We start from the raw sequence: 27,141 nt of genomic DNA, 5'->3' as shown, positions 1-27,141 counted from the left end.
CAGTATTCAATTCCAGAGAGTAAGTCATTTGTGTACTAAGTTTGGTTGAAATTACTCAAGGTGTTCCAGAGTTATGCTGGAACATACATATATACACACACAGTCTATATATATATTCTGAATAGCAACACAACTCAGTCAAACTTTTCCTTTCTCCCTAAATCTATATGGCTTGGAATATCTGACTCTGTAAACCGCTTACAGGGGGCTGAAAGCCCTATGAAGCGGTATATAAGTCTAACTGCTATTGCTATATCTACCCTGTAAAAATACCTTTTTCATGCTAGGAAAGAAAAGCATATTTAAATATTTCTGCAGGCTGTCAAATGTCCTTTGTTCTATTGTTCTGTGAGGAGATATTAATTTCACCTTGATTGTCACTATTGTTTAATCTTTGAGAAAATGTTTGACCTTTTTCACAACCCAGAGATATTAAAAATGTGTCTGGCATCTTGCTTTTCTTCTGATGCAGCTTTCCACTTTGAAGAATAATTATCTGCAAAAACTAAAATCTGTGTGGAAACACCCCCCCCACACACACAAAAACCCACAAAGTAGCCAACCATCAGCTGCCAAGGCTGCACCTCAATTGTGGGCAATCCTATCTCTAATTTGAGAAATTCTTCAGGACATTCTCCTAAATAATTGTGCAGAGAATTCCAGTCTTAAATCAACAAAGCATCTTGCAGCCCTTATTGTATTGATACTTTATAGAGTAATTTGACACTCAATTGAGAAGCTGAGGTTTCACTGAGGTGACACTGAGGTTCTAGAATGTAGGTTTGGCTCATGTCCATGGTAAATAATTGATAGATGGTTTAGATTAGGGGTGTCAAACTCACGACCTGGATGCCAGATCCGGCCCACGGGGTGCTTAGATCTGGCCTATGGAACTGCCCTGGAAACAGTAAAGGACTGGCCAGGGGTGGATTCCAGCTGCCACTACTGCCGGTTTACTCAGGGAGGTGATGCGTGCACTTTGCATGCACCTGCTTTGTGCGTATGTGCATACAGTTGCAAAAATTGCTCTGCACATGTGCAGAAGGCAAAAACAAGATGGCGCCACCGAGAGAACCAGTTCGGGAGTGTGGCAGGCCTGGGTCACTGCCACTTCCAGGGACCCAGGTCACCAAGTTACTACCGGTTCAGCTGAACTAGTCCGAACTGGTAGGAACCCACTTCTGAGACCGCCCCATGGCGCTTCTGCCAGCGAAAATGAAGCTCAGGAGCCCATTTTCGCTGGCAGAGCACTCGGGCCACCACAGGTGCCCCCGACACAAGTGATGTCAAGCTGGCCATGCCCACTCTGAGATCAAACACAACCCTGATGCAGCCCTCAGTGAAATTGAGTTTGACACCCCTGGTTTAGATTCATGTCCAATGCTAACTCAGCCTTGGATTTTGGTCTTCTTCATATTCTAAATAAAGTTTCTAGCGTGAGTTCCTGTTGTTTCTACGATTTGTACTGCACTTATTTTCAAGTCTTTGTGATGGTTAAACAGAAACAAGTCACCTAGACTTGGATTATCATCAGTTCAAACGGATTTAATATAACTGTAAACCAGGGGTGAAATCTACTTACCTCCGCTACCGGTTTGCAAATGTGAACGCACGTGCCACCTCTGTGCATGCGCAGGACCTTCCACGCATGCGTAGAGCATAAAAAACAGATGCGATGATGTCTGGGCGAGTGGGTGGAGCCTGTTACCGAGCGTGCCAGGAAGGTAAGTAGAACAGTGGGGGGAATCCACTGTGCCACACGATTTAGATTAGCTACAAAGCAGGAAATCCTGCTTTTTAGCTAATATACATTGCGTGTCACAGCTGATCATCGGAAATACTGGCTCGCATTTTACTACTGGTTTAAATATTGGTTTGCATTTTATTACTGGTTCGGGTCCATGCTGTAAACTGAACAAAGCTTTCTCTTCCTCTCCATCCAAGCCAAGAACCCCAAACATTCATAGACCATGGCAACACAAGGAAGGAAAAGCTGAGCATTAAAACATAGGATCCTTTGCCCACTGGAAGATTAGTAGATCTCATGCTATGTTTTTTCTCCAGGAATTGAATTGAATTGAATTTATTATATTTCTATGCCGCCCTTTTCCCCGAAGGGGACTCAGGGGCCTGTCGGAACAGCCAGGTTTTAAGGGCTTTGCGGAAGGCCTGGAGGGTGGTGAGGGTTCGAATCTCCATGGGGAGCTTGTTCCAGAGGGCCGGAGCAGCCACAGAGAAGGCCCTCCTCCGGGAAGGTGGCTTGGCACTTGTGTTTACTATCTGAATGAAGAGATTTCTTCTTTTTTTCTGCTGACAGCATTGACAGATACATTAATACCCTGACTGCTTGCAGTACAAGATGAAACAACTTGTGAAGCTGTTCTATGCCATAAATGTACACATGCCTTCAAAAGAACTTTGAAGCCTGCCCTATGTAGACATGTGATCCACTCGGACATAATCCTCCAGTGATAAAGAGCTGGGCACTTTCCAGCCAGCAGTTCTAACTGTGCTAATCTTCTTTTCAGAGACACAGACGTATTTCCCCTTCCACTTCCCCCCCCCCTCCCTGTAACTTGTGATTCCCGAGCTATGGGAAATATGCGTGGCCCCTCTGGCTCTTTTCTTTGCTACGCCCAGACCAAGGATTTACGCCTGATGGAACAGCCTCCTAGTTACCAGCTCAATGAGTCTAACCCAGCAGGATCATAGCCGAGCTTCTGCAGTCCTGCGATTTGGGCATTGCCAGAATGGGACCCCTCAGTAGGAAAGAAGAAACCGTGTTTAAACCCTTAACTGGGAAAGATCCTTTTAAGCCAATGAAGCCCTCCAAGAAGAGAACGGGGCAGTTGATTATGCACAGCACAGTCATGTTTGGCCGCGAGTTCTGCTACGCAGTGGAAGCGGCCTTTGTCACCCCCGTGTTGCTCACCGTGGGCCTCCCCAAAAGCCTTTATAGCTTTGTATGGCTTATCAGCCCCATCCTAGGATTTCTGCTGCAGCCGGTGGTGGGTTCAGTCAGCGACAACTGCACTTCTAGGTGGGGCAAGCGAAGACCTTTTATCTTCATCCTTGGCCTCCTGATGCTCCTGGGGATGAGCCTGTACCTGAATGGAGATGCAGTCATCTCAGGTGAGTACACAACCTGTTGCTGAGTCAGGAAAAGCAAACTTGAGTGTTAAAAGGAGAGAGATTGGAGATGGTGAACGTTCTTAAAAGCCGTTGCACATGTTGGTTGTGTATCTGCAATAAATCAGTCAGCAGGGTTTAACGGCATAGACTTTATATATAAAAACAAGAGAGAAATCTAGTTGAATCTCAGGCTGAAAAGGGTAGATTTAAATGTGGAGTTGGCTGGGCAAGAATATTGTTGTCATTCAGAGCGTATTTTTAATATTTGCATAGATAAATACGGCTGGCTCTTTGTTTCAAGAACTTGGAGAACAAAGAAAAGGGGTTCACTTCTAAAGGGTTAGGATTCATCTCAATGCTATTGTTTAATTGAAGCCTCAAAAGTGGATAATACAACTATTCTAATCTATATAAATTGGTTTAATAAATAAAAATCGTTACTTAAGGGCTTCTAATGCAGAAGCTTGGAATTAGCAGGGGGGGGGGGGGAAATAACACAACCGCTGGATTGTTTCATTATTCAAGGGTACAGGATGTTAAGAAGTTTGTTAACTCAAATAATATGCAATATTCTGGTAAACTGGACCAGTTTAGGAATTACAATGGAGAAGATAGGTACAATAGAAAGTGTATTGGCTATATTGTTGACCAAAGTTCTCAATCTGATCCATGGGAGTATTGGATATTTAAGATGAGGAGGCAAAATACAAGTATATATTTATCATGGCTGAAATCTCTCAAGATGGCTCATTCTGACATTTGGGCCCAGGATTTTGTGAGGTGGCGGTGATTGGCCATTCAAAATCTTTTCATTTTTTTCTATAGATTTTTCTTTCATTTGGCCCCACTGTAGTCAACATGGGAGACTCACTGTCATGGACTATGACTTATATAGTGGTCCCCCAAAAATGAATTTGATGACAGAATATTGGTCTAGTAACCTCCCTGCAGCCTCTCTTGGGAGCGAAAATGGACCGTGGGGGGCGCACCCCCACATGCCCCATTTTGGGCCTAGTAGGCCTCCCTGCAGCCTCCTGGGACCAAAAACAAGCTGCAGGGAGGATGCTCCCCCAATGCATGTGTGTGCGAGACCCGCCCCCCACATGTGTGTGTGACCCCCCTGCCCCATGCATGCATGTGCAACCCCCCATGCATGTCTGTGTGACACCCCCCACACCCCCACACATGCGTACGCAACCCAAAAATCAACTGGCCAGTGGGAGGTGCATGCATGGTGGAGCTGAGCTGGGGTGACGGCTCGCATGCCCGCAGAGAGGGCTCTGCATGCTACCTGTGGCACATGTGCCATTGGTTCGCCATCCCAGTCCTAGAAGATGCCTTTCCTAATGTTAACAAACTCATATTCTTCATTTCTAACCACTATTTCTGTCTTCCCCTGCTTCATTTTTTTCTATTAACATTTTAGTAACATATTGTTACTAAAACCAATTATTTCCAAACATTACTACTATGTGGTAATAATGAATCAAACCCTTCTTGAGGAGAGCCGGGGTGGCACAGTGGTTAGGGTGCAGTACTGCAGGCCACCACAGCTGACTGTTATCTGCAGTTCAGCGGTTCAAATCTCACCGGCTCAAGGTTGACTCAGCCTTCCATCCTTCCGAGGTGGGTGAAATGAGGACCCAGACTGTGGGGGCGATATGCTGACTCTGTAAACCGCTTAGAGAGGGCTGAAAGCCCTATGAAGCGGTATATAAGTCTAACTGCTATTGCTATTGCTAGTCTTTTAATAATTGATATCCAGACCATACATAAATTGGTTTTTCACCATTTGCAATATTCCAAAACTATTTTATCAATCAGAAATGTTTCTTTTGTACTTCTGCTTTTCCTTTTATTGTACTGGAACGATGTTATTTTCTTCTAAATAATCCTGGTTATTTGTCCCCTGTTATATTTCCAAAACTGGGTTGTTTCCTTTTTATTTGGTTTTCAACTCTGGTCTGATTGAAAGAATGAAGCTTGGTAAACTTGGATGATTGTATCTCATACCGTTCAATTTTATTTGTTGCTTTTTGATTTCCAAAGCTTCTTTCTGGTGCTAAGTCAATTAAAAAAAAAAAGGCTTGTCTTGTTTTTGCTCTTTCATTTTCTTTAAATTACTCACTTCTGATTTTTATTTCTTTGTCTTGGCTTCAAGTGTGATGTCCCATTTTTGAGATTGAATATGATTTGCATTTTATTTTTCTAATTTGGGTGTCCAATTCTTCTGTAACCACTAGTGCTGTGCTGTAAGCAGGCTGATTAGTCCATTTGATAGATGTTATTTTAATCTTTGCAAGCACATTATTCACATCTTTCATTATAAATGCCAAGTCTGTTTTGGGCACTACTTTCAATGTTGGCAGTCTTTGTCTTTCCAGCTGGTAATTCTGCATATGCCATAATTTTTCTTTTAATTCCTCTTGACAGGGGATCAGTTTAGGTTGTTTCAGTGCTAGCCTATACTGGTTCTGTGGTTATTACTTCCTCTAAGTCAGCGGTCCCCAACCTTTGTGACTTGGCTACCCGGCTTGGGGGAGGAGAGAGGAACTGGGCCATGTGAGTAGCGGGCCGGCGCATGTGCACACAGGCAGTCCTTTCATAAGTGGCTGGCTGGTGAGCACTCAGTGCATGTGTGCCGGCCTGCCACTCATGCAAGCAAGTGAAGCTGAGCATACATGTGCTGGTTCCCCACAGCCCGGCCGTGGGCTGCAGCCCAGGGGATGGGCATCCCTGGATCCAATCTGGGTTGGTCATTGGGACCAAAGATTTAGTCTTCAAAGTTTTTGGGCATATGCTGGAGCCCATCATCAGGGAACTTCTTTCTAACAGAGTGTGTGCTTTGTGCTATTCTGTGTGTAGTATTTATATGGTACCTGTTTGGTGTGGCTTTTTAGTTGTTGATTGAGGTGTTGATGGCTGGCTATTAAGTAGTTGGGTGTCGTTTCCTTGTGCTGCCAAGCCCTAAGGAATTGATAACTTGGTGGTAAATCAGCACTCCTTTTGACTGATGAGGGGCCCATTTCCCAGGCTTCAATCATTTCCCTGGTTGTTTTTGTACCTGCTCGTCCAACAATCTTAATAGCTGCAAAATTGAATGCATGTCCTTGTTAATTGCAATGTGAGGCTACCAATGGGTTCTGACTGCTTGCTTGTCTTCATGCAGTCTGGTGGTTAGCTTCCTCCCCATGTGTCCTACATGCTATCATTTCTATAGTTCATATCAACTTCTTCCTTTATATTTTGGATTTTTGTTATCTGAGTTTCTTCTACTATTCTACTATTAAATTGAGATCTTCATTTTCACATTTTTTCTAAATGATTTGCAGTTTTGCATCCCTGTATATTTTATTTCTGGTAATGAATCTCCTTTGGTCTTATAATTGTTGTTTAATGATATTTGAGTCTTGCTGAAATACCAGCATAAAAAAACCTAAGTGTTGTGGCCTGCCAGTGGCCTGCGGAGCTGGCAGCAGATTTGGACAGTGAGGAGGTTGGGGAGGAACATGGGCCAGTCCTGGAATCTGGGGGAGGCTCTGATGGGGGCTCTGTGTTGGAGGCAGAGAGGAGGCCAGAGCCCTATGCCAGTTATCAGCTGCCTTCAGAGTCAGACGAACAGCTGGAGCCTGTTCCCAGCGTGCCGCATGCACAGAATTGCCAGACGAAGGGAACAACTAAAGAACAGGGGTCAACTTGGGAGTAAGGTGGACAATGAATAGCTCCTCCGTGAGGAAATAAAAGAGGAGTGAAAGGGGAGTGGAGTTTGCAGGAGACAATTAGTTTGCTTAATTGATTTGTTACTCTCCAAGACTCCTTGCCAAGTTTTGCAGATATCGGTCTGTCAGCTCTCCAAGCCAGATAAGGTCTGTGACTGTAAATCCTCCCTTGAAAGACTTTGCTGGATGTGAATGAGCAGAATTCACAGCAAATTAATAAAATGGGTTTTTGTCCCAATTGTGGCTGAAAGTCGAATCCTACCTATAAGGCTGTTACTGTTCAAATAGAAATTCTAGTAACGGTACCCTTGATTTAATCTACATCTTATTCAACATTAGCTGTGCCAGTTGAGTTACATGCATTTAAATGTGCATTTAAATGTGTTTTCATGTTACAAAAGTACTTTCCTCACCTGGTCAATTGAACCTCAGCAAGTTGGCATAAAAAAATAACTATCAACAAAGCCAAATGTTTTCTCTTACAGTTCTGGTTATTGACCGAGGCACTTGGAAGACATGGGCTATAATTATTACCATGCTGGGAGTCGTGCTGTTTGATTTTGCTGCTGATTTTATTGACGGTCCCATCAAGGCGTATTTATTTGATGTCTGCACTCACCAGGACAAGCAAAAGGGGCTCCATTATCATGCACTCCTGACAGGTAAATCCAAGATAAAAGTTCTTCTTTTTTACTCCTCTGGAAATGCAGAAGTCGTTCAGTGAGTTTTCCTTCCCACCCTTAAGGTCTGGGTTGCGCTGGTCAGCTGATTTGGAGCATCATTGCAATTCTTCTTTAGAAAAGTAATCTTGTGATTACTGGGGCTGGTTGAAGGGAAGAAAACCTCTCCCAAAATGAACACTGAACATCAATCTCACACCTCTGGAATAGTCTAGGAGTAGTGGATTTGGGGGATCTTTTAACAATTATCTGGAGAGTCTATTCTCTCTTGGCTTACTATAAGAGTTAGAAAAGATTCAACACTGAAGGTTTTTAATTTGCTTTTGATTGATTGATTGATTAAATTTATATGCCGCCCTTTTCCCCGAAGGGGACTCAGGGCGGCTCACAATTCAATCAGGGAAGGGGGTACAGACAGGGGGATAAAAAAGACAAGACATAACAATACAAAATTTAAAAACACACAACAACCATACCATTCGAGAAGGGGGGCAAAAACTCTTTAATCCCAGGCCTGTCGGAACAGCCAGGTTTTAAGGGCTTTGCGGAAGGCCTGGAGGGTGGTGAGGGTTCAAATCTCCACGGGGAGCTCGTTCCAGAGGGTCGGAGCAGCCACAGAGAAGGCTCTCCTCCGGGTAGTCGCCAGTCGGCATTGGCCAGCGGATGGAATTCGGAGGAGGCCTAATCTGTGGGATCTGATTGGTCTATTGGAGGTAATTGGCTTTTAAAATCAAAGTTATAGTCCTAGGGCAGGCGTGTCAAAAACAATTTCATTGAGGGCTGCATCAGGGTTGTGTTTGACCTTGGGGAGCTGGAATGGGCGTGGCCAGCTCAACATTGCTCGTGTCAGGGGCAACTGTGGCGGCCTGAGCACTCTGCCAGTGAAAATGGGCTCCTGAGCTCAGTTCGGGTGTGACTGCGTCCTGCAACCCTCTTCCAGTGAAAATGGAGCTTGGGAGGGTCACGTGTGGCCCTCACAAGATCTGTTTTTGGCTGTAACAGCCTCCTGCAACCTTCTGCCAGTGAAAACGAAGCTCGGGAGGGTCCCCTCCTGAGCTCTGTTTTTGCTGACAGAGGCACCGCGAACCGATCCTTCATTGTTTCCAGGTCCGCTCCGCGGACCAGATCTAAGCATCTTTGAGTTTGACACCCCTGTGCTAGGGCAATTAACTTCACAGAATCCATTTGGAGTCAAGGAGAAGAGGATTATGCATGTACTTAGTCTCACTCCTATAAATCAGGTTCATCTGATGGGGACCCAATAGACAAAAAACATTGTTTTCTTGAAAAAACAAAAACAAATCTACAATCTATAATCTACAAATGTTACAGCTTTTTTAATACATTTCCCTTTCATTTTATTACGAGATGGAAAAGAACACGCCTCTATATGATTTGAAAAGGTTCCAAATTCATCACCCTTGAAGCAAAGAACAAATTAGGCAGTAGTGTCGCCCCAGCGTCAAGCCAACAATCAAGAATTATTTCCGTATCACATTATGTGAATTTGACCTTTTGAGCAAATTAGAAACTGTGTGTGTGTGCATTGCTCGCTCCCACAAAAACACAATGATAGCAAATATTATATTTACGGCTTTGGATGAAAGAAGCTTGAGTCATATGATGCTAATGATGGTGGTTTCATTCCCCGAATGGCACTTGAATAACTGTAAGCATAGTGTAGTACTTGTTCCCTAAAGCTTCCTGACTATGTAAGAATATATTTCCATTCTTATTTTAGGCAAAGCTATGGAAATGCACTTTTCAGTCCCAGATAAAATGTTGTCATACCTACCTACCACCATTCCAGGTTCCAAACTCGTGACCCGTCAAAACCGCGGTCCACAAAAGCGTGATCGCCGAAAGAGCGCATTTGACGTCATCACAGCGCGACGAAAAAAATTAAAAATTGAAATAAAAATTAAATTAAAGCAAGCCGATTCACATAAAGGTAAGGGTTAGGTTTAGGGTTAGGGTTAGGGTTAGGTTAAGGGTTAGGGTTAGGTTTAGAGCGTTAGGGTTACGTTTAGCGTTAGGTTAAGGGTTAGCGTTAGGTTTAGCGTTATGTTAACGGTTAGGTTTAGGGTTAGATTTAGGGTTAGGTTAAGGGTTAGGTTTAGGGTTAGGTTTAGGGTTAGGTTTGGGGGGGTTAGGGTAAGGTTTTCGCTTTATTTTTACATTTTTCGATCACAGCGCGATGTTTTCGTTGCACTGTGATGACGTCAAATGCGCGCTTTCGTCGACCACGATTTTGTCATCCGCGGTTTTGTGGTGGAACCTCCAAACTAACCCACTCCAGCTCAGCTTAGTTTTGATTGATGTTACATTTGCAGCAGAAGCTGGGTTTTGCTCATCAATGTGTTGCAGAGTTTGGTTTCTTGAAACTACCAGCTGTTCTTATCCCACTGATGATGCCACTTTTACTTCCTTGGTACAACAGATGACATTAGTCCTAGGTCAAGACCCAACAGTTAAGATTTCTGCCCATTGGCAATTACCAATCATGGCAGGGAGTCAAACCAGGTCGGTGGCTAAGCCTTTGAAATGTAGTGTTTAGAATGCTGGACTAGGACTGCAGAGATACAGGTTCAAACATCCACCCTCAGCCATGGTGATAGTTGCTGTCTATTAGTCTGACTTTATAGATCATAAAAGCATGAGAGTCAGTATAGTGGTTAAGAATGGAGCATCCTAGTCCTGCCTTAGGGACAAAACCCAGCTCCTTGAGTCATTTTCTCCCTTAGCCAGATTGTTGTCCCCAATTCGGGTCTGAGTCTGGTGCTGAAGCCAATGATGGACACTGGACACAAGGTGCAGGTTTTCTGATTGCTTTCTATTGGAGTACTTTAAGGCAAAGGGTCAAAATGCCAAGAAAACCAAGAACAAAGGATTAAGTAAGCTTTAAACATTTTCACTAAAGGCAGGACAAGGTGAGATAACAAGAAATATCATCTAATAAACATTTTTGTAATAATTCTACAATTTGTTCTATTGGTCTCTAGGTGTCCCGATTCCTAAGTCTTGGCTAATGAACCCCCCAGGAGATATCTAATGCACATTTCATTTGCTGCAGGCCATCCCTAACTTTTAGCTGAGGTCTGCAAATTGTCTAACTACCCATAATTGCTACAAGCTTTACACGTGCATATTTCCTGTTGATAAGCATTCTTTGTTCATGCCAGACGGACCCCAATTACAGTCTTCCTGATTTACTTTCAAGTATGTGCCATGACCTTCCTTTAGCGCCCAGCCCATCGCTAGGAAAGAGGCCACGGCAAACCACTTCCGGAAAGATCTTGCCAAGAAAACTGGGGGGACTTGTCCAGGCAGTCACTGGAAGTCGGTGCTGACTCAAAGGCAGATATACATAAACATACTTTAAACCAGGTTGTCCCCAACCTTTTTGGTTCCATGGACTGCTAGTGGTGGCTTCAGCAGTTTCAGCAGTGAGGGAATGCTTTCATGTGTGCAACCTAAATCCTGCGCATGTGCAAACGAAGCCATGCATGCTCACTTGCTACTTTGACAGCCCGTTCCAAATTGTTTATGGCCAAGGTTCCTGGGGGTTGCATAGAAAAACCTCCAAATGGCCTGAATGACTCTCATAAGGACTGCTAACGACCGGATGACTGCAAGGAATATCAATCCTTCCATCCCCAACCATTCATTCAGACCTGAAGAAACTTCTTGGATGAGAAGTGAAACTAAACTGCATCCAGTTTTGGTCATCATGATGTAAAAAAAGGTGTTGAGCCTCTGGAAAGAGTGCAGAGAAGAACAACAAAGGGGGTTAGGAGACTGGAGGTTAAAACATTAAAAGAATGGTTGCTGGAATTGGGTATATCTAGTTTAATGAAAAGAAGAACAAGGGGAGACATGATAGCAGTGTTCCAATATCTCAGGGGCTGCCACAAAGAAGAGGGAGTCAAGCTATTCTCCAAAGTACCTCAGGGTAGAACAAGAAGCAATGGGTGGAAACTAAGCAAGGAGAGAAGCAACCTAGAACTAAGGAGAAATTTACAGACAGTTAGAACAATTAATCAGTGGAACAGCTTGCCTCCAGAAGTTGTAAATGCTCCAGCACTAGAAGTTTTAAAGAATAGATTGGATAACCATTTGTCTGAAGTAGTGTAGGGTTTCCTACCTAAACAGGAGGTTGGACTAGAAGATCTCCAAGGTCCCTTCCAATTCTGTTATTCTATCATTCTAACTTCAAAGAAAACACAAAGTCAGTGGTGGGTTTCAAATTTTTTTAGAACCTCTTCTGTAGGTGTGGCCTGCTTTGTGGGAGTGGCTTGCCACCCATGTGACTGGGTGGGCATGGCCAACTTGTAAAATGTGGTGAAACTCACTTAACAACGCTCTTGCTTACCAACCAAAATGTTGACTCAGAAACTCTGGCAATTGAAGCACACAAGTCTTAAAGCTGTCAAGTTACAAGACCCTTGCACCTCTAACCCTTTAGAAAAAATACCCCAGGGGTGTTCAAACTTGACAGCTTTAAGACTTGTGGACTTCAACTCCCAGAATTCCTCCTCTTGCTCTTCATCTTGATGATGCGTGGATGGGCGGGGGGAGGGAGCTGGAGCCAATTCTAAATGGCACTGTAGATTTGTGGAACCTCTTCTATAGAAGAGGTTAGAACTGGCAGGTACCCACCCCTGCACAAGTCCAGTTGTCTTTTGAAAAAGCATATTTGGAATATAAACCATGTTATTCTTCTGAATCAATTCCAGGGATTGAGACTAGGTGGCACTGTTTTGTGCTGGTTTGCCTCCTTTCTCCAGGGTTGATACCAGTTAGTGGTGATTGTAGGAGGGAGAGAGATCCCAGCCTCAGCCCCTACTATGCAGGGTGTTACCAGATTGGGTGCTCTCTCTGCTCCTATTCAACATCTACATGCATCTGTTGGATAAGTTCATCAATTGCCACGGAGTGAGGTGTCATTTGTAGACTGATGATACCTAATTAGACATCTCTGCCCCTGGTGAGTAAGGGACGCAGTGGGTCAGTGGCTAAGATGCTGAACTTGTTGATCTGAAAGGTTGGCAGTTCAGCGGTTCAAATCCTTAGCACTGCATAATGGAGTGAGCTCCCGTTACTTGTCCCAGCTTCTGAACCTAGCAGTTCAAAACATGTAAAAATTCAAGTAGAAAAATAGGGACCACCTTTGGTGGGACGGTAACAGCGCTCCGTGCAACTTTGGTGTTTAGTCATGCTGGCCACATAACCACAGGAGACATCTTCAGACAGCGCTGGCTCTTCGGCTTTGAAACAGAGATGAGCACCACCCCCTAGAGTCAGGAACAACTAGCACATATGTGCGAGGGGAACTTTTACCTTACCCCTGGTGAATTAAGCAATGTATGGATGCCTTTTCCCAGTGCTTGGAGGCTGTGGGGATCTGGATTGGAACAACAGGCTTCAAATGATGCCTGGGCCAACTGAGGGGCTGTGGGTTTGACATCCTATCAGTTCTGAGATTAGGCCATCTTTGGTGCTGGATGGGATTGCATTGCCGCAAACAGAACTGGTGCACATCTTGGAAATTGTTCTAAATGACAAGACATTTCAGCTTAGCTGCCCGCAAGAACTAAAGAAAAGTTACACAATTTAGTTTTGCTAGATGTGTGTCTTAATGTATTATTATAGCATATCATTTGTCATGGAGAAAATCTACCGTATTTATACGATTGCTAACTCTAATAAGGTTTGAATGCTGTGATGAAATAGGAAGCTGCAATACACTCCATGCCTAAGTTTGCAAAACAGACGTGACTCTGGCAATAATCTGACAATTTAGCATGAAGTATATTTTGACTGCCTATGTGAAAGTGAGCAGCATTTTTCTTTCTTTTTTTCTTTTAGGTCTTGGAGGGGCTCTGGGATACCTGACAGGGGCCATTGATTGGGGAGCAACTATTTTGGGGAAATATTTAGGGTCAGAATTCCACGTGATGTTCTTTTTTGGTGCCCTCGTGTTCCTGCTCTGTCTTACGGTGCATTTGTGCAGCATCCCTGAAGCACCTCTTGCCCACACCAGGGACGAGACTGAAGTCCTGGTGAAAAACTCTCAGGCTGATCAATACGGGGCCATAGAAAGTGTCAAGAATAATAGTGAATACGGCGAAATGCAGATTTCACCCAAAGAGGAGAAACTCACCACAAAAGCAGATATTCAGGTAACGGTGCTTTTTAAGTTTACAATGTATTTTAATTATTGAAATGTTGTCTCCCATGAAAAGTTCATTGTGAATGTCATGTGGTTCCCCCCCCCCCCCAAAAAAAAACCCTAACCCTGAATCTTTGGAAATGGATAGAGTAGGGTAGGGTAGGGTAAGGTAGGGTAGGGTAGGGTAGGGTAGAATAGAATAGAATAGAATAGAATAGAATAGAATAGAATAGAATAGAATAGAATAGAATTCTTTATTGGCCAAGGGTGATTGGCCACACAAGGAAATTGTCTTTGGTGCATATGGTCTCAGTGTACATAAAAAGACAAGATATATTTGTCAAGAATCATAAGGTACAACACTTAATGACAGTCATCAGGTACAAGTAAGCAATCAAGAAACAATTATTATCAATATGAATCGTAAGGATACAAGCAACAAAGTTACAGTCCTGCAGTCATACGTGGGAGGAGATGAGGGATAGGAACGATGAGAAGACTAATAGGAATAGTAATGCAGCCTTAGTGAATAGTTTGACAGTGGTGAGGGAATCATTTGTTTAGCAGAATTAAGCGTTCGGGGGAAAACCTGTTCTTGTGTCTCGTTGTCTTGGTATGCAGTGCTCACCATACAAGTAAATCCAATAAATAAAATGATCAATTATCATGAATTATTTTTTTTTGTAGACAATTCAGAAAATGTCATCATGACTGTTAGTCCTCAACTTACAACCTTTCATTTAGTGACCATTCAAAGTCACAATGGCATTGAAAAAAGTGATTTTTGACCATTCTTACAACCATTGAATATCCCCATGGTCAAGCGATGAAAATTCAGGCGCTTGTCAACTGATTCATCTTTATGACAGTTGTTGTGTACCGACGTCACGTGATCACCCTTTCTGGCGAGCCAAATTCATGGGAACGCCAGATTCATTTAACAACCATGTTACTAATTTAATAACTAGCAATAGCAATAGCAGTTAGACTTATATACCGCTTCATAGGGCTTTCAGCCCCCTCTAAGCGGTTTACAGAGTCAGCATATTGCCCCCAACAACAATCCGGGTCCTCATTTTACCCACCTTGGAAGGATGGAAGGCTGAGTCAACCCTGAGCCGGTGAGATTTGAACAGCCGAACTGCTGAACTGCAGTCAGCTGAAGTAGCCTGCAGTGCTGCATTTAACCACTGCGCCACCTCGGCTCTGAACTGTGGCAAGAAAGGTCATAAAAGGGGGCAAAATTCACTTAACAATTGTCTCGCTTAGCAACATAGATTTTTGGCACAATTGTGGTCATAAATCGAGAACATATACTCCTAGGGGGAAAAAAATCAAGATGGTGACTGGGCTGACAAGATTGAAGCCCCAGCTTTTATGAACACAGCACCTACAACACACACATATAAAAAGGGGACAAACCTTCAGTTGAACAAGCACAACCATTGTATTGACTTAAAAAAATATATATATTGGAGACGCCCCTGGTGGGAGTATTGACCTTGGCTGGTGCAGTAGGCCTCAACATGGGTAAAGTGAAGTATAATAAAGAAAAAAAGGCCATTCTGGATTTTATTTCAAATCTTAGCTCCCTCAAAATCTGTGAAGGATGGGTTCAAAAGTCATCTGCTAAAAATATTTCATTGATTTTTGCTGTATAGCAGGCGTAAGGCGTTGTCATCAATAACATCGGCTGTGTGTCAGCTTGCTTATTCCCGTGTTTAAACCTTTTATGTCAATATCTGCTAATCCCGCATTAATGCAACTGTGAAGATAGAGGCTCTGCTCAATAAAATCTTCCGTTTTTTAATTTCTGAAGATAAATCTTTGGCATTGATTCCAGAAAAGCAATATGTATGCCTGGCTACATTCATTCGCTTGATTACTTTGGATATGACTTTACGCTTTGCAGTTGTGGAAAGAATGAATTTTGCAAAGTTGTGCTATATCATTCAGTTAGGCATTCCTAGGAAAACAGTGGGGGGGAAAAATCAAATTATGCATGCCATATTTTTACTGTATTTTAAATATTGGATGTTCTCGGTGTATAAAAAAATGCAAACCAAGTGACATTAAGTATCTGGTATTCAAACCATGTTTAAATTCTCAACGTATTTTTGAAAAAAAAAAAAGCACTTCAGGAAATAGAGGAGCCCAAAGTAGGTCTATGGTACATTTTGATTTTACATTACAGTAAGTTTTAATCCCAGAAAGCAATGGGTTACATCCCTGGATGTCAAACTTGGAGCCCAAGGGCTGGATGCATCATGCACTGGCCACGTCCACCCCCGTTTTAGCGAAGGGGAAAAAAGTCGTGATATATCACGTGACGACAACATGACGACGTGAGTTTGACACCCCTGGGTTACGTTGTACAATAGATGAAGTCTAGGAAAATGAAATGTTAATATGCATTTTATGTCAGGGTTCCAAATAACACCCCCAACAAAAGAAGACTCCGAGGATTGAGTTTCCTCAAAGTTCCATTTTACGAGAGATGTCAGATTGGCACATCTGGGAAAACCCAAATCTAAAAGTTTCCAGGTTTTCCCCACCCAAATGAGAGTTCAAGTCCATGCCCAGCACCCATATGTCCATCCCATGGCCCAATCAGGCACCATCCAAAACAGGAGATGCCTCCCATTCACACTATCACAGCTGCAGGGCAAGGTGTCCTTGACTCTCTGAGAAAGGAATGTTATTTTGACTATATATCTCCCATACTCCATATAATCCCCCCTCCCATTTTCCCACAGTGGAAAATGTGGCAGGCTTGAAAGCCCAATGTAAAAGATGGCTCCAAGGCCTGACATTTTCTTTCTGAAAGACAAATGAAGTTGTTTTCATCTTCATCCAAATCTGCATATGCTACCACCTGCATATTCGGCCTAAGTGTTTTCAACAGTTCCATCTTTCTGTGAGAGGTTTCTCTGCATAAATATTTCTGTTTAGGCTAGTAGGCTTTACCTTGTGTTGTTTTAATCAAAGCTAAGCTGTCAAACCAAGGAAGAAGAGTGCATGAACAACGTTCTGCAACCAATATCAACCTTGACAGTGGGGAACCAGCATTACAAAAGTGAACAGACCAGGGTTGACTTCTGTATTAACTTTGCAAATATGCTTGAAAGAGAAATTCGGTAATTCTGTGACCATTGTCCTTGTTGTGTTACACTCTTGCCTGTGTATTTGTGACATTCAAGATCCTTGATAGATGAATGACAATAATGGTTTGGAGACAGAAAAATTTAAAAAAGAAAAGGATTGTTATAGAAGGAATACCGAATGGCACTTGCTGTATATTGTACAGCTTGCACACCCTGACACATAGCATGTATAATCTAGGATCAATTCTTCCCAACTTAGCATCTGTGGGTTGGGAATTTGCCATTGTTCTTTCAATATAATGCATCCAGAAATTGCAGGTTGAAGACCAGTCTTGGGAAAATAGGGCATGCCTTACAAAGGTCAAGCAAGCAAGTCAAAGAGTTTGTACAAATCTCACGGTGTGGATTTTGACCCACAACTCGCTTCACATCTCAGCAATGTCTCAGCAATGAAGCAGGCTGCAGAAGTCTTAGGCATCTTAAAGTGGCCAAGATTGAGAAAATCTGATCTATACGATCTCCCTTGCTGGACTGGGATAGTTAAGAGAACAAGGAGAAAATATATTGCAAATATATATTTCTCAATCCACCTACCAGTACATATAAATGGGAAGATGTAACCCGCTAACTGGTCTTTTCAGATCATGTATGGGAAGACATATATAACATTATGAGCCATGTTGGTGCAGTGGTTAGAGTGCAGTACTGCAGGCTACTTCTGCTGACTGCTGGCTGCCTGCAATTTGGCAGTTCCAATCTCACCAGGCTCAAAGGTTGACTCAGCCTTCCATCCTTCCGAGGTTGGTCAAATGAGGACCCAAATTGTTGGGGGCAATAGCCTGACTCTGTAAACAGCTTAGAGTAAAGTGAATTGAAGCCCTCTCATTTGGAAAATATTCAGGTTAGGGATAGTTTGAAGAGCTACCCAAAAATAGTGTTATTTTATAAGTATTAACAGTCTAGAATTTGTCACGTGGTGGAAATATCCTCTTCTTTAAAATCAAGTTCCCCAGATTCTACAAAACAAAGTGGACAATGGAAACCATTCCTAAAATCTGTCTTCCTTTTAAAAATGGTATTTCTTGTTTGTTGGGAGTATCTTTGGGTTGGGGAACGAGTCGTGGCAGAAGGACGCTGCTAGGATGCCATCTTTTTTAACGATGTCATACAGGGTCACCATTAGGGGGTCCTTCCAGATTGAAGAGCTTCAGGACCACAGCTGATCTATAAGGCTACTTTGTGCAAAGTGTTTTCTGCATTGCAGCAATATTATACTAGAAGATGCTAGTTGCATTGATAGTTTCAGATTGCATAATGCGTATAGTTTCTCTGAAAAGAGAGGCAGCCTTTATTTCGAAAGAAGGGAAATCTGACACAAGTGAGCAGATGCAGTTGGGTGTTCAGAATGTAGAATTGATTTTAAAATTTAATTAGGCACCCCTGTGTCAAGGTGCCTTTAGGGAATGCTTAGCTTGCACACCTACATGCCCTGACCCTGAAGGCCTTCCATGGTTGATCACCAAAAAGCCTACCAAGGTGTGCATTTAGCCGATGGACATTAACTGTTAATTTGTCATGGGTTAAGGATTGTTCATTAATTTCCAGTTCAAACCAAGACACAAAAATTGCTTCTTGCTTCTGAAATTGGCTGGATATTCTTCCCTGAGGCAGTTCTGCACCGCACCTCATCAACTGCATTTGAAAAAGCAAATAGTGTTGGCTTTTTGCTACCTGTTTAGAACATTTATATCTTAGTTTTCCTTCAATAGGAAACTCAAGAAATCATATTGCCAAAAGTATTCGCTCACTTGCCTTTACTCGCATATGAACTTACTGTAAGTGACATCCCATTCCTAATCCATAGGTTTCAATATTAAGTCGGTCCACCATTTGCAGCTATAACAGCTTCAACTCTTCTGGGAAGGCCATCCACAAGGTTTAGGAGTGTGTTTATGGGAATTTTTGACCTTTCTTCCAGAAGCGCATTTTTGAGGTCACACACTGATGTTGGATGAGTTTACGTGGCCTACCACTTTGTGTCTGAGTTGCTGTCATTCCCAAACACTTCCATGTTCTTATAATACAGCTGAGAGTTGATTGTGGAATATTTAGGACCGAGGAAATTTCACGACTGGATTTGTTGCACAGGTAGCATACTATCACAGTTCCATGCTGGAATTCACTGAGCTCCTGAGAGTGACCCATTCTTTCATAAATGTCTGTAAAAACAGTCTGCATGCCTAGGTACTTGATTTTATACACCTGTGGCCACGGAAGTGATTGGAACACCTGATTCTGATTATTTGGATGGGTGAGCGAATACTTTTGGCAATATACATTCACTAGAACAGAACAGACAAAACAGAACAGAATAGATAAACTAGAACAGAACAAAACAGAATTCTTTATTGGCCATGTGTGATTGGACACACAAAGAATTTGTCTTTGGTGCATATGCTCTTAGTGTACATAAAAAGAATCAAGAATCATAAAGTACAACACTTAGTGATAGTCATAGGGTACAAATAAGCAATTGGGAAACAATCAATATCAATCGTAAGGATACAAACAACAAAGTTACACTCCTGCAGTCATAAGTGGGAAGAGATGGGTGATAGGAACAATGAGAATAGCAATAGCAATAGCAATAGCAGTTAGACTTATATACCGCTTCATAGGGCTTTCAGCCCTCTCTAAGCGGTTTACAGAGTCAGCATATTGCCCCCAACAACAATCCGGGTCCTCATTTTACCCACCTCGGAAGGATGGAAGGCTGAGTCAACCCTGAGCCGGTGAGATTTGAACAGCCGAACTGCAGAACTGCAGTCAGCTGAAGTAGCCTGTAGTGCTGCATTTAACCACTGCGCCACCTCGGCTCTAGAAGACTAATAGGAATAGTAATGCAGACTTAGTGAATGGTTTGACAGTGGTGAGGGAATCATTTGTTTAGCAGAGTGATGGCGTTCGGGAAAAATCTTGTGTCTCGTTGTCTTGGTGTGCAGTGCCTGATAGCGTCGTTTTGAGGGTAGAAGTTGAAACAATTTATGTCCAGGATGTGAGGGGTCTGTAAATATTTTCACAGCCCTCTTTTTGACTCATGTAGTGTACAGGTCCTCAATGGAAGGCAGGTTGGTACTCATTGTTTTTTCTGCAGTTCTAATTCTCCTCTGAAGTCTGTGTCTGTCTTGTTAGGTTGCAGAACCAAACCAGACAGTTATAGAGGTGCAGATGACGGACCGGGGAACCAATCCCTTGTATAGCCTTAGTGCTTTGCTTTGTTTGTTTCTTTGGGTGTGTTTGAGTCAGTCTTGACTCCTCGCACCTACCTGAACATGTTTTCTTGGCAAGTTTTCTTGGCAAGATTTTGGAAGTGGTTTGCCATTGCCTCTTTTCTAAGGCTGAAAGAAAATGATTAGCTCAAGGTCACCCAGTTGGCTTTGTGACTAAATGGGACTAGAGCTCATGATTTCCCCATTTCTAACCTAACCACTGCACCAAACCAGTTCTCTTGTAGCCTTAGTACTGTGATTAAATTTACAAAGTGGGGTTGAATAACACCTTTGGCTTCCAGGAGCCCCGGAGGACCATACTTGTAGCAATAGCAATAGCAGTTAGACTTATATACCGCTTCATAGGGCTTTCAGCCCTCTCTAAGTGGTTTACAGAGTCAGCATATTGCCCCCAACAATCCGGGTCCTCATTTTACCCACCTCGGAAGGATGGAAGGCTGAGTCAATCCTGAGCCGGTGAGATTTGAACAGCCAAACTGCAGAACTAGCAGTCAGCTGAAGTAGCCTGCAGTGCTGCATTTAACCACTGCGCCACTTCGGCTCCTTTGTGGTGTCGGGACATCATCTGAGTGAGCGGGAGTAACATCTGGGGCTCTTTAGAGGAGTTGAGGGCACTTTTTGGAGGTTAGCTATGTGTTACTGTCATTTTTTTGAGAGAGAATGGGTACCTTACATCTTACAGAGGCATAAAGCACCAGTCATGCTCCAGGATACTTCCCTAAATAGGGGAAACTAGCCCATTTGGAAGGGTTTGGGCTTTTTCAAGAGGTGAAATAATTACCCCTTTCATTCCTTAGCTCCTTAAAGGACTGACTTTTTCATCCTGTCTATTTGAACTGATTTTACTGACATCCAAACCTCCTGTCTATTTGACAAGAGGTTTGGATGCCAGTAAAATCAGTTCTGAGGACTGGATGTGAGTTTTGACCCATCAGCTATTCAACCCAAATATAATCTATGAAGCTAGAATTTTAATGCACTGTTCTGTTATTCATTCATTCATTCATTCATTCATTCATTCATTCATTCATTCAACACTGGAAGTTTTTAAGAAGATGTTGGATAATCATTTCTGTGAAGTGGTGAAGGGTTTCCTGCCTAAGCAGGGGGTTGGACTAGAAGATCTCCTAGGTCCCTTCCAACTCTGTTATTCTTTTCTATTCTATGCTATTCTATGCTATTCTATGCTATTCTATGCTATTCTATGCTATTCTATTCTATTCATTCATTCATTCACTTAACATATTCATATACTACTTCCTGTGTCAAAGTACCTTATTGTACTGTAAAAGAAGAAATAAAATACTTAAAGCAATATACTAAAATACTAAAAAGCAATATTAATTAAAGGATATTCATTAAAACATTGGAACAAGAAATGACTGGATGAAAAGAGAAGTTTAGGAGCTTTTCAAGTTTCAGGAGATCAAGATCTGCCTTTGGGTAGTTGCTCCGTTGACACAACAATGGAGATTGGTGTGGCTCACAATAGGTTGAGCGGTGGGGGCATTTTATTTTATTTTATTTTATTTAGTTTGTCAAACATGTACAACTTAACAGGTATAAGTATAAACATGGACATGAACAAGGGAAATGAGTAGAAATAAATGGGGACAGTAGGACAGGGATGGAAAGCACGCTGGTGCCCTTATGCCCACTCCCTTTACAGACCTCTTAGGAATGGGGTGTGGTCCACGATAGACAGTTTAAGGTTGAAGCTGTGGAGGTTAGAGGATTTAACCAGGCATTTATTTTAGATACATCAGCAGACATAAAATAAGATAACAAATCTTTGACCAGCGGATTTGTTTACTAACTACTATCCAGATGTTTACAAAGCTTGTTATTTTTTTTTCCTTTCCAGGTTCAAAGGCAGATAACCATTATGTCTCTCCTAGAAGCTCTTTTACACATGCCACCTCACTACCGCAGCTTATGTCTGAGTCACTTGATGGGATGGACAGCTTTCCTTTCCAACATGCTCTTCTTCACTGATTTTATGGGACAGGTAAGGAAATCAAAAAGTTGAGGAGCTAGGAGGCTTTCAATAGGTGACTAACCCAATTAGTCTCAGTGCAAGAATCCAGTTAAAGTATCTACAGTATAACAAATGTCACTTCAGCTTCTGAATTTCTGAATACATCATCCTAGGAATAGACCATGGCTCTTCATTTACAAAAGATACTTGTATTTTTGTTGACAACATTCAGAATTATTCATTAATAGCTCAAACAGAGATCCCAGGGAAATAAGTGCCTTCAGGCTTTCTGTATAGATTTGGGTACATTGGGTTGATGGGGAATTCATTTGCATTTTATTTGAAAATCTTTGCTTTTTTATCTTCCATATTCTCCAAAGTATGAAATGTCAGTGTTTAAAATGATGATTCCCTGGAGCTCCCAAACACATACAGTTCCACTTAAAAGTTTAGAATAAAAGCTGAGAAATGGACTGAAAATGTACTATTGGCCCTATTCTCTGCTTTTCATCAGTAGAGATAACATCTCCTTTAAATCAAACTCAACTGAAGAATTCATGGATATATTCATGTGATTTGCTTGGGTAAAATATGGAATAGTTTGAAATTTTATTCAACTTTCTAGTCTATCTTACAGTTCTAGAATTTTCTTAGGGATCTTCATTCTAAGAAGGGACTAGTCAGTTACACTATAATCACATCACGCTATAAAGAAGATGTTGAGACTCTAGAAAGAGTGCAGAGAAGAGCAACAAAGATAATTAGGGGACTGAAGACTAAAACATATGAAGAACGGTTATAGGAACTGGGTATGTCTAGTTTCATGACAAGAAGGACTAGGGGAGACATGATAGCAGTGTTCCAGTATTTGAGGGGCTGCCATAGAGAGGAGGGGGTCAAGCTATTTTCCAAGGCACTCGGAGGCCAGAGAAGGAATAATGGAGCCGAGGTGGCGCAGTGGTTAGAGTGCTGTACTGCAGCCACTTCAGCTGACTGTTATCTGCAGTTCAACGGTTCTAATCTCACCGGCTCAAGGTTGACTCAGCCTTCCATCCTTCCGAGGAGGGTAAAATGAGGACCGGATTGTTGGGGGCAATATGCTGACTCTGTAAACTGCTTAGAGAGGGCTGAAAGCCCTATGAAGCGGTATATAAGTCTAACTGCTATTGCTATTGCTATTGCTAAACTGATCAGGGAGAGATTCAACCTAGAAATAAGGATAAACTTTCTGACAGTGAGAACAATCAAGCAATGGAACAGCTTGCCTTCGGAAGCTGTGGTAGCTTCATCAGTGGAGGCTTTCAAGAAGAGACTGGACTGCCATTTGTCAGAAATGGTGTAGGGTTTCTTGCTTGGGTTGGGGGTATATATATATCTAAGATTTTTACAACCCCTGGTAAGCCCCAATTATGGGAGGAAGCTAACTGCTTCCATCTGTCAGTCGGCTCGTCACAAGAGTCCATCACGACAGAAACCCAATATTTTTACTGTTGCCTTTGTTAGATTTGTGTTTTTTTTGTTTTTGTTTTATTTATTTATCAGCACAAATAAAACACACACACACACACACACACACACACACACACACACACACACACATATATATATATATAAACTTTAGGCCCATAGCACAAGAGAAGCTAGCACTCCGCAAAGCCAGAGCTGCAAATGCTGCAACACTGGTGCCACGCATGTATGCCAGACTTGGAGTTGATGGAGCGTTCAACCCATTTCGATTACCAAAAGACCTTTTTGGGTGAACATGGCAGCACTACAATGAGTGCCATTGATCAACTCATGCAGGCAGTGATTCCACTTATTCCATACTAATGTGCATTTCCGGTATATACCCCGCACTGAGAAATAAGTTACTTGGGGACTGAGCAAGGTATCCCAAAACTAGATGAACCAAGAGAAAACCATTGCAAATATATTGTCTTGATATTTCCAATTGTCTATTTTCTAGATCAGTACAGGTAGTCCTCAACTTACAACAATTCATTTAATGACTGTTTGAAATTACGGCGGCCTCTCCCCCCCCACACACACAAAAAAATCAGTTATGAACTAAAGTTGCATTCATGAGTGTTGCAAATTGTTGCACTGTTTCCCATGATCATGTGATTGCAATTTGGGCACTTGGTAACCAGCTCACATTTATGACTGATTGAAGCATCCCACAGTCACATCATTGTGATCTGTGATGTTTTTTGCTGGCTTCTGGCAAAAATAACCACCAGGGAAGCTAGATTCTCTTAACAAGCATGTGATTTGTTTAATGATTGTGGTGTCTTGATTAAGGGCCGTGGTTATGGTAATAAAATCGGGTCTGGTAATGTGACTTATGACTGCAGCAACGTTTAGAGTTTAGAGTTTAATAACATTTATATGCCGCCCAATCCCGTAGGACTCCGGGTGGCTTACAATACAGAAATAAAATAAAAAATAAAATACAGGGAAAAAGAAAAGATAGATTTTAAAAAAAACGTGTGATTCCAACGTGTGATGGAAATCCTGGTCCAGGGGTGGGTTCCTGCCAGTTCTAACCTCTTCTATAGAAGAGGTTCCACAAATCTACAGTGCCATTTAGAACCGGTTCCAGCTCCCTCCTCCCGCCCGTCCGCACATCATCAAGAATTCTGGGTGTTGAAGTCCACAACTCTTAAAGCTGTTAGGTTTTACACCCCTGGGTTTTTTTTTCTAAAGGGTTAGGGGTGCAAGGGTCTTCAATGCCAGAGTTCCTGAGCCAACATTTTGGTTGCTAAGCAAGAGCATTGTTAAGTGAGTTTCACCACATTTTACAAGTTGGCCACGCCCACCCAGTCAAATGGCTGGCAAGCCACTCCCACCCTTTCACATGGCTGGCAAGCCACTCCCACAAAGCAGGCCACACCTACAGAAGAGGTTCTAAAAAATTTTGAAACCCACCACTGGTCCAGACATTTTCCTCCTGTAAATAAATACCTAGGCAACACCAGGTTGTCGGCTAGTCGGTTATATTACCATCAGTTTCCAGGAAGAAGTGGTCATTATGTGGTTTTCATGTCTCAGATATCATATGATCAAATGGCAGTGCAATCTCTTCTTGAAAACCTCCAGTGATGAAGCTCCCACAACTTCCGAAGGCAAGTGCTTTTTAATTTCCCAATTGTCAATCAAAAGAATTTTTCACTGAGTAAACCCACAGACATATTATGGGACATATTATAAAAGAGCAACATCACAAGGCTCAAGTTGGCCATGCCCACTCAGTCATATGACTGCCAAGCCACCCCCCACTCAGTCACATGGCTGGCACCCTGTCACATGGCCGGTAAGTCACTCCCACAAAGCAGACCACACCTACAGAAGAGGTTCTAAAAAATTTTGAAACCCACCACTGTCCTGGTCCCAACTTTGGTCATAAATTGAGGATTACCTGTATATTAAATTCTGATCTTTGAGATTTCTACTTTCTTTAGCAATGAAATATGGATAGGTTCCATATTAAAACCACTTTTCAATCTTGTCTTTTTGATGCTCCTCAGATTGTGTTCGAAGGTGATCCTTATGCCCCGCACAACTCCACTGCTTATCTGACCTATAAAAGGGGTGTAGAGATTGGATGTTGGGGTCTGTGCATCAATGCCATTTCTTCTTCAATCTATTCCTGTGAGTATCATTTCAACGACTGAAATTCCTGAAAGCAACCCTTAAATATATAGGGCTAAACAACTGCCTGTCTGTCTATCACAGGGGTCGGCAACCTTAAACACTCAAAGAGCCACAAAGGTCCTAACTGGAAGCCCCTCGTTCAATTCTGGATCCTACCGGAAGTCCAGTTCCCCCACCATAGAGTCTCCTCCTAGCATGGCATCCTTTTCCCTCTACCTGTCATAATCGAAAGCACTATCAATTGTGGCGCCGATCAGCAACAGGGAGCCACAGCAGAGGGATGAAAGAGCCACATGTGGCTCCAGAGCCGCAGGTTACGGACCCCTGGTCTATCATATAGCTGTGACATTTTATAACCACCCATCTCCCTCATAGCAGAACTCTAAGCCATGTGCAAATAAAATATTAATACGTAAAAATCGTATATGTAATTTAAATATTTGAAAAGAGGAGGGTGAATGAAAAATTAGTGTTTCAGAGTTCTGGCCAGCCCCACAATTGTGCACCCCAAGCAAGGCTGCAGAGCCAGATTTTCATACTTTTCCGGAAGGCCAGAAGAGTGGGAGCCTACCTCACCTCTGGAGGGAAAATGTGAAGGGACAATGGGAGATAAGGCTCTTTTCCTGACCTCCACCAGGTAGAATTCTTTAGCTGATGGGATCTGTAATATACCTTCTCTGCCTGACCAGGATATAGCTTTGAATATTCAATGCATCTCACACTCATTATCTCAGGGGTATTTGGAAGCAGGGAGAGGAGGAGGAAACTCTTTAGGTAGATCAATATCAGTAGAAGAGCTACGGTGGTGCAGTGGTTAGAGTGTAGTACTGCAGGCTAACCCATTGCTCACTGCCAGCAGTTCGATTCTGACCAGCTCAAGGTTGACTCAGTCTTCCATCCTTTCGAGATGCGTAAAATGAGGACCCAGATTGTTGGGGGCAATATGGTGATTCTGTAAACTGCTTAGAGAGGACTGTAAAAGCACTGTCAAGCGATATATACCATATTTTTCGGAGTATAAGATGCACCCTTCTCCCCCAAAAAGAGGATTATTATCTGGGTGCATTTTATACATTGAACACAGCATTTGTGGCCTGAAACCCTGCCTCTTGTCAAAAATGAACATGCAGAAGGTTTGGGAGGCTTGCAAAGTGCTCCTAGGAGCTGCGGAGGGCAAAAATGAACAAAAAAGGGCCAGTTTTCTTCATTTTTGCCCCCTCCAGCCCCCAGGAGCACTCTACAAACTTCCCAAAGCTCTGCATGCCCCCCCCCTTTTTTGCAAAAAATGAGGCGTGCAGAGGGTTTGGGAGGCCTGCAGAGTGCAAAAAAACTTTTTTAAAAAATTTATCTCTTCAAAATCATGGTGCGTCTTATACTCCGGTGCGTCTATAGTCTGAAAAATATGGTAAGTC

General features: G+C 42.6%; 1 protein-coding gene across 1 annotated transcript in view; it reads left to right on the top strand.

Moving 5' to 3' along the window:
- The first annotated feature begins 2,219 nt into the window (after nt 1-2,219).
- The window catches only part of SLC45A2 (solute carrier family 45 member 2), a 31,688-nt gene continuing 6,766 nt past the window's right edge, over nt 2,220-27,141 (top strand). The window contains exons 1-5 of the mRNA XM_087715391.1: nt 2,220-3,132; nt 7,337-7,513; nt 13,400-13,713; nt 21,962-22,105; nt 25,603-25,726. Coding sequence (XP_087571517.1) covers nt 2,751-3,132; nt 7,337-7,513; nt 13,400-13,713; nt 21,962-22,105; nt 25,603-25,726 — 1,141 coding nt within the window. The 5' untranslated portion in view covers nt 2,220-2,750. The remainder of the gene's footprint in view (nt 3,133-7,336; nt 7,514-13,399; nt 13,714-21,961; nt 22,106-25,602; nt 25,727-27,141) is intronic.

This window comes from Thamnophis sirtalis, unplaced genomic scaffold (assembly GCF_051295495.1).
Source record: "Thamnophis sirtalis isolate CommonGarterSnake01/CBP01778 unplaced genomic scaffold, rThaSir2_p1.2 scaffold_5, whole genome shotgun sequence".
NCBI lineage: Eukaryota > Metazoa > Chordata > Lepidosauria > Squamata > Natricidae > Thamnophis > Thamnophis sirtalis.
Note: the sequence above shows the minus strand (reverse complement) of the source record. Positions and strands in the feature narration are given on the sequence as shown.